At 53.7% G+C, this 8,397-nt stretch overlaps 1 protein-coding gene across 1 annotated transcript; it reads left to right on the top strand.

Annotated features, from left to right (window-relative positions):
* Positions 1-1,677: 1,677 nt before the first annotated feature.
* On the top strand, positions 1,678-7,240 carry TAF9B (TATA-box binding protein associated factor 9b; the record flags this gene model as incomplete). The annotated part of the gene is made up of 7 exons (XM_084268995.1): positions 1,678-1,728; positions 1,846-1,927; positions 2,835-2,971; positions 3,515-3,649; positions 4,700-4,781; positions 5,366-5,479; positions 6,271-7,240. The coding sequence occupies 7 exons, from the start codon at positions 1,678-1,680 to the stop codon at positions 6,435-6,437; spliced, it is 768 nt and encodes a 255-aa protein (XP_084125121.1). The 3' UTR covers positions 6,438-7,240.
* Positions 7,241-8,397: the final 1,157 nt, after the last annotated feature.

Here is an 8,397-nt window from a genome sequence, read left to right as displayed (position 1 = left end):
AGAGATTTGCAAGCTGCATCTACATCCAGGCAGGCTGAGCGTAGAGCACCCAGGTGTTAAACATCACCCTGGGTATAGAAGAGAAGCGGAGGGAAGCGTCTCGCTGCTGCTGGGATGTTTTGCAACGCGCCGCAGGCATGAATCAGAGGGATCATAAGTTAACAGCTGTTTATTCCTTGTTGCTCTCAAAGGAGGTTGGCTTCTCCTCCCTATTTTATCAGCTGGGCTAATGCAGATATCGTGTCTTCCTCCAGACCTTGCTCCATTTGGACCGTCATGGCTAATGACAGCACTGTTGCAACTCCTCCTGGTGTGCTGCTAATTCCCTGTTGGACAAAGGCAAGGGACAACAATTTTTGTTGTTGCTGTTATTCTGTTTTGCCTCAGAAAGTGAGAGAGACTTCTGACAAGGTTTGCATGGAATGTGTGTGGAAGACGTCCTTTGGTTGCTAGGAAAACAAGCTTAAACATTTTTCTCATTGACAGAAATCTCGGAATACTGGAGAAGCTAGACTCGTGGTGGGCTTCTCTCAATTTTCCAGGGATCTGGCTGTGTCCTTTCCAAAGTATCAGTGCCCAAACCTCACCACACTATGCCAGATTCTGCCCCTGGACATGCCAAGGATTCCTTTGGACATGTCTCAGGCTTTTTATCATGTTCCTTTTCACTGTGCTAAGTGCTAGGAGGCTTGCCGTGTCTGATGGACAACTGGTCTGCTATTTCCACAAAGCTGCAGTGGGGGCATCAGCCCTTTTCTCCTCCATTGGCATCCTGGCTTGCATCGGGGACAGCGTGGCCAGGACTAGGGAAGTGATTGTCACCCTGTACTCAGCACTGGTGAGGCAGCACCTTGAGGACTCTGTTCATTACAAGAAGGACATTGAAGTGCTGGAGCAGGTCCAGAGAAGGGCAATGAAACTGGTAAAAGGTCTAGAGCACAGGCCCTGTGAGGAGCGGCTGAGGGAACTGAGATTCTTCAGCCTGGAGGAGGCCAAGGTTGACCTTACCCTCTCTACAAGTACCTGAAAGGAGGGTGTAGCCAGATGAGTGTTGGTCTCTTCTCTCAAGTAACAACTGATAGGACAAGAGGAAATGGCCTCAGGTTTAGATTGGATATTAGAGAAAATGTCTTCACCAAAAGAGGTGCCAGGCATTGGAACAGGCTGTGCAGGGAAGCAGTGGAGTCACCACGCCTGGAGGTATTTAAAACAGACCTGGTGCTTAGTGACATGGTTTAGTGATGGGTGAGGGGACAAGGGGCAATGGCCTCAAGCTGCCCCAGGGCAGGGTCAGAGCAGATGGGAGGGAAAAGTTCTTCCCTGGCAGAGTTGTGGGGCTGTGGCACAGGCTGCCCAGGGAGGGGCTGAGTCACCCCCCTGGGTGTGTTTAACAGACGGGGAGATGAGGCGCTCAGGGATATGGCACAGGACAGGGACAGTTGGACTCAATGGGCTTAAAGGGCTTTTCCAACCTGGCGATTCTGTGATTCTGTGAGGGTATTTGGACGCGGAACGGCCGCCTTTGCACGGCTTCTCCCCGTCGCCGCCGGTAGCGCCGCCCCGGCCCCGGCCCCGGCTCAGCCCCAGCCCCACCTCCAGCCCCCAACTAGGCTGCATCTCCATGGCGACACCGCCCTTCACGTGACCGGAAGCGCCCGCCCGAGGAAGACGGAAACAATGGAGCCGGCGAAAATGGCGTCTCCCAAGAGCGCGCCCAAAGACGCGCAAGTAAGGCGGGGGCTGGGGGCGCCGGGACGGGCCGGGGAGGGGCGGGAGCTGGGAGCTTCCCGTCTCTCTCCGTCCCGACGGGGCTGCGGAGCTCAGCGTTGCCTCTTCTCCCCGCAGGTGATGGCGCAGATCCTGAAGGACATGGGTATCACGGAGTACGAGCCGCGCGTCATCAACCAGATGCTGGAGTTCGCCTACAGTAAGCGGCGGGGACGGGCCTGGCACGGGCAGCGGCGCCGTGCCGGGGAGGGGAGAAGGGAAGTGCTATGGCAAGACGTGTCCCTTCAGGCAGGGGATGTTGGGGCGGGGAGTGTGTGTGTAAGTGGATTCCCCCCCTCCTCAGCCTTTAAAACCGGCCCCCGGAGGGTTATTTTGTGTTGGGTGACAGCTGGTGCGGTCGGGAGAGGTGGGGGAATCATAGAGTCGCAGTCTGGGCTGGGTTGGAAGGGACCCCAGGGATCACAGAGCTCCAACCCCCTGCCACAGGCAGGGCCACCAATCTCCAGGCCTGGAGCTACACAAGGTTGCCCAGGGCCCCAACCAACCTGGCCTTGAACACCCCCAGGGATGGGGCACCCACCCCCTCTCTGGGCAGCCTGTTCCAGCCCCTCACCACTCACTGTAAAAAAATTCCACCCCAATATCTCATCTCACCCTTCCCTCCTTGAGCTTCACTCCATCCCCCTTGTCCTGCCAGTCTCTGCCCTTTTAAACAGCCCATTCCCCTCCTGTTTCTCTGCTCCCTTCAGGTACTGGGAGGCTGCAATGAGGTCCCCCCACAGCCTTCTCTTCTCCAGGCTGAACCAGCCCAGCTCCCTCAGCCTCTCTCCATAGGGGGGGGGGGCTGCTCCAGCCCTCTGATCATCTTCTTGGCTCCTCTGAACCCTCTCCCAAAGGTTCCCCATCTTTTTTTGTACTGGGGTACAAGACACAGTACCCCAGCTAGAGGGGCACCCCCAGGCCCTTCTCAGCAGGGCGGCTCTCTCAGAGGTCTCCTCCTAGGCTGTGTCTATGTCTGGGATTCCTCTGACCCCAGTGCAAGACCTGACACTTTGCAGTGTTGAACCTTCAGTTGTCTAAAGCAGGAGGCTCTTGTTTGTTCCAAGGGTACGTCACCACCATCCTGGAAGATGCTAAAATTTACTCGAGCCACGCCAAGAAGTCCAGTGTGGACGCCGATGACGTGAGGCTGGCGATCCAGTGTCGGACAGACCAGTCGTTCACGTCGCCGCCGCCAAGAGATGTGAGTGAAGCTTTGGGCTGGGCTCCTCCCCATCAGAAGGACATTGAGGTCCTGGAGCGAGTCCAGAGAAGGGCAACCAGGCTGGGGAAGGGGCTGGAGGGAAAATCCTATGAGGAGCAGCTGAGGGTGCTGGGGGTGTTCAGCCTGGAGAAGAGGAGGCTGAGGGGAGACCTTCTCCCCACCTCCCCTGCCCTGACAGGAGGGTGCAGAGAGGTGGGTGATGGTCTCTTCAGCCAGGGGAAAGGAGATGGGACAAAGGGAAATGGCCTCAAGCTCCCCCAGGGCAGGGTCAGCTCAGATGGGAGGGAAAAGTTCTTCCCTGGCAGAGTTGTGGGGCTGTGGCACAGGCTGCCCAGGGAGGGGCTGAGTCCCCCCCCGGGTGTGTTTAACAGGCGGGGAGATGAGGTGCTCAGGGATCTGGCACAGCACAGGGACAGTTGGACTTGATGGGCTTAAAGGGCTTTTCCAACCTGGGGATTCTGTGATTCTGTGCCTGTGTGCTGCTCCACCAGCAGGGCTGGGAAGGTAACCCTGTCTCTGCAGTTCTTGTTAGACATCGCAAGGCAGAAGAACCAGACGCCGCTGCCGCTGATCAAGCCCTATTCTGGCCCCCGGCTTCCGCCCGACCGCTACTGCCTGACCGCCCCCAACTACAGGCTGAAGTCCTTGCAGAAGAAGGTAAGAGCTTTGGCTATGCAGGGATCCACCTTCTGTGCTGGGAATGTTGTTGGGATTAGTTTTCCACACCTCTGAAGGATGTGTGTGGGCAAAACCAGAGCTGGGCACCCCAAAAGTGGCTTTGAAATGAGGGTGAGTATTCTTGTCATGAGTTAGTTTTGAATGCAAAGTGTATTAGGAACTGCTGCTGTCAGTCTCTTCAGTGCTGTATTGTGGAAACACAGAATCCCAGGATGTGTTGAGTGGGAAGGGACCTTCCAAGGCCATCCAGTCCAGTGAGTAGGGACATCTTCACTAGATCAGGTCGCTCAGAGCCCCATCAAGCCTGGCCTTGGGTGTCTCCAGGGATGTGACCTCCACCACCTTTCTGGGCAACCTGTGCCAGTGATCCACCACCCTCATATTGACGAACTTTTTCCTAGTATCCAGCCAAAATCTTCCCTTTTCTGCTTGAAATCCTCACCCCTCATCCTTACTGTCTATGCCCTTGGGAACAGTTCCTCCCCAGCTTTTTCATGAGCACCTTTCAGGGATCTTTTCTTCAATTCAACAACTGTAGCATGGATGTCAAGTTCAGTATCAGATTGTAGAAGGCAGAAGTAAGATTTCAGTCCAGTTATTGAAGAGTATTTTGTGCTTCCTTATTCCTCACTTGTTCCTGCTTTAGAGGGAGAAGCTTTGCATTGCTGCCAGGAAGATGCCCAGTGGCCCTGTGTAGGATTCCCTGTTCATTTTACAGAACAGTTACATTCCAGGTGCTGACATGTGGTCACACCTTGGCTCTAGGCATGAACTACAAGAGTGATTGTGGATTGAAATGTCTGAGTTACCCTTTCTGGTAGAAACTTCCCATCCTCAGTGTTATGTGGTGCCCAGGAGCTCTCCAGTTCACACCAGTTTGAGAACTTTCCTGCTGGAATACACAGTGTTCTGCTGCTGAGGGATTGGCTCCTGTGGTTTTGTTAGAAGTTACATTTGGGGGTGGGGGGGCTGACCTAACAACCTGTTAATTTCTCAGGGGATGCTGAGCTGAATGTTCTCCCTCCACAGGTCTCATCCTCTGCTGGGAGAATCACAGTCCCTCGCCTGAGCGTTGGTGCTGTCAGCAGCAGGCCCAGCACTCCTACTTTAGGTAGGGGACAGCTCAGGGTGGGGATCCCATGTTGATTGTGTGATGGGAAATAACAACAAGGAGTAATGGAAAGTGTGCCTCAGCCCCTGGGCAAACGTTGGGTGCTGCCTGAGCTCGCTGTCCTTCAGCAGAATGAACTGTGATGAGGTTGTTGTCATCTCTGCTGCCCCTGCACCTCCCTGACCCTGCCTGGCTTTGCTCCTGCCCTGACTTCTGCTGGTCTGAGAAACATCAGCCAGGTGTTGCCCTCAGTGTGAGCGCTGCACTGAGCTGCCAACAGCCTGAAGCTGAACCCTGTTTTAGGAGCCTTGCAAAAGCACCAGCTGAGCACAGGCGCTGCGTGTCGGGGGGGGCTGCGTGTGTGCTGCGTGTTGGGGGTGTGTTTGCTGCTGGGGTTTTGGAGGGGTCGAGTGACTGCAGTGCCGCCCGTGAGCCCCTCTTGTACATCCAGCGTCAGCCTGTCCCGTGTATCCCCATGACTCAAAGCTACCGTGATGCACCCCAAAAGCAAGCCTACAGGTGCAAACATGTATTCTGTTTTGGGTTGAAACTTGGCTGTTGACTGGAGTTGCTCTGGATTTCAGGCACGCCTTCGGCACAGACGGTGTCTGTCTCCACTAAAGTTGGCACCCCGGTGTCGCTGACCGGGCAGAGGTTCACCGTGCAGATCCCGTCTTCTCAGGCTGCTGTCAAGTCAGGTAAAACACGGGAGAGAGGGGGGAAAAAGGGCCTCTGGGATCACCCCGGCTTCTGGGATCACCCCAGCTTCTGGGATCACTCTGGCTTTGGGATCATTCCAGCTTTGGGATCACCCCAGCTTCTGGGTTCACCCCGGCTTCTGGGTTCACCCCGGCTTCTGGGTTCACCCCAGCTTCTGGGTTCACCCCAGCTTCTGGGATCACCCCGGCTTTGGGATCACCCGGCTTTGGGATCACCCCAGCTTCTGGGATCACCCCAGCTTCTGGGATCACCCTGGCTTTGGGATCATTCCAGCTTTGGGATCACCCCAGCTTCTGGGTTCACCCCGGCTTCTGGGTTCACCCCAGCTTCTGGGATCACCCCGGCTTTGGGATCACCCGGCTTTGGGATCACCCCAGCTTCTGGGTGTTTTCCTTTTAGCAGAACAGAAGCTAACCTGATGGCACAGTGGGGGAGGTTGCTTCTCCTCCCTTTTAAAACCACTTGTCTTTTTGCATCTCTGCCTCACGTGAGGCAGGCAGCCCTCTCCCTGGGCACCCCACACAGCTTTTGAAGAGCTTTAAGTCCAGTTTCTGGCCCGGTGCTGTCAGCCAGAACACAGAACATCTCTGGCAAGTCTCCTTACTCCTGGACCACCAGCCCTGGGCAGCATTTCCCTGCCTCTCTGCTCCACTCTCAGCTCCTTCCAGGGTTCTCAGCCCTGGAAGCTGTGTTTCTGTGTGGGAAAACGAGCAGTCCTTGTTTCAAGCTTTTCATTCAGTGTCCTGTGGGGTTTTTTTTCCCCCCACAGCCACCCCGACCACTCCGACAGTTCAGAACGTTCTAATTAACCCCTCGCTGATCGGGCCGAAGAACATCCTCATCACCACAAACATGGTGTCCTCACAGAACGCAGCTAACGAGTCCAACCCCTTGAAGAGGAAGCACGAAGATGACGATGACTATGATAACCTGTGACGAGCCTCCCCGCCCCCCCCCCCCGCTGTTCTCCAGTGATTCCTGTTGGGTCTGGAGAGGCTTTTGCTGAGAATTCTTTGTAAATGGTGCAGCGAGTGTGTAAATAGTGTGTAAATACTCTGGTGTGGCTGGGGGGAGCGAGGGAGCGTTGTGGGTGGGATGAGGAAGACGCAGCTGACCTGTTCCTGCCCCCTCCATGGCCTTTGAGCTCCAGCACTGAGCACCGGTCCCCAGGACGCAGGAGAAGCACCAGGACGTCTCTTCTCTTGCCTGATCTTGGTGGTGTTGCTGGGGGCAGGTGAGCCAGGTGCTGGTTGTAGGAAACACGGGGCAGTATGATGTAGAGGCTTGTTTCACAGGGTGTCAGAACCGGGGTCCCGAGCAGGGAGCTGGGGAACATCGCTGTGGGGCTTTTTTATTTGGTTTTTTTTTGTCTCTAACTGCACTTTTGGAGTGTCAGGAAATTGCAGATGGGAGGTAGAGGAGGGGTTTTTAGAGCCTGACCACTCCCATCAGCCAGGCTCATGCCTGCACCACAACACCCGTCCCCACAGCCTGGAGTTAGCAGAGAGGTAAGAGCCACCGACTGTTTGTTTCCTGTCTCCAAAGAGCTTTGCCTCTCTCCTTTCCCTCATCACTCCATTAACCCTGGGCTTCAATATGTCATGAAGAACCATCACTGTCACCCTGTGGGACCAGGCTGGGGACTGTGGGGGGGTCTGGTTGGGGGTGTGAATGTCCCAAACCCACTCTAGGAATGACTGAATCCAATGAAGGCGCTTTTGTACCTTAAACAATAAACCAACCTGTGTTTGTAGCACTGCCTCTGGGGGGGTGGCGGGGCAGGGGTTGCCTTGCTCTGGGAGGGTTGGGGTGTGAGCAACAAGGACGGACCGAGCGCTGGGTGGAGGTTGGGGTATGAGCAACAACGATGGATCCAGCTCTGGGTGTGTGTGTGGGGGGGTGTGTGGAGTGTAGATGCACCAAATACCCTCACACACACCCCTTAAAAATCCTGACTGCACATGCATGGAGGTGTCATTTACACACACACTGGCCCCTGTTTTATACACACAGCTATGTTTACACTATAGAATGCACACACAGAGTCCCAGGCACACTTTTTATATATATATATATACACACACACTATATATAGAGTGTGTGCATATATATAGAGTATATATACATATATACACACTATATATATACACACACACATTTTTATATACTATATATACACTATATATTACATATATGCACTAAATAGTATATATATAAAATACATAGTATATATATACACACTATATATAGTGTATATATATGAGTATATATAGTATATATGTGTGTATATCTACACACACTATAGTAAGTGTTATGTATGTACTCACACACAGATGCATTTTTACTATGGTGTCCTGTATTTCACATATTTCTGTATCTCCACACCTGACCCATACAGCTACAAGCAGGGCTGGGTTACATCTAAGCTGTATGACACCAGGACTCTGTAAGAGTTAGATGGGATCTCACAATGTTACACGCATTATGCTGCTGTGTATATTGCACAGTGAGTGTGTGTAAATATAACTATAGTAACCCCACCACCACACACACACACACACACACACAGAGAGAGTGGTAAGCTGTGATTTAAAGGATCTTTTCCACCAGGAGTGTACTTGGGTGGTCTCTATAGGTTATCAGCCAGCCTTTGAGCTGTCTACAGCTCCCTCTGGTACCTGCAAGCTGCAGTATCCTGGCTATATCCTGCAGCCGCAAACCCACCCCCAATGCCCCTGCCTGTGCTCATCTGTATGCCATGTTCTAACACATATACAGCTCAATCTCTAGTCCACACCCCCCCCACACACACACACACTCCTGGCTACAGTGACACAGCTACAATGCCCTACAAAGCTGCACACATAACACAGAGGCCATATGCTTTGTTTTAGTT

The sequence above is a fragment of the Gallinula chloropus genome, assembly GCF_964237585.1.
Source record: "Gallinula chloropus genome assembly, chromosome: 11".
In the NCBI taxonomy this organism is placed as follows: domain Eukaryota; kingdom Metazoa; phylum Chordata; class Aves; order Gruiformes; family Rallidae; genus Gallinula; species Gallinula chloropus.
This window is presented reverse-complemented; position numbering and strand designations above follow the sequence as displayed.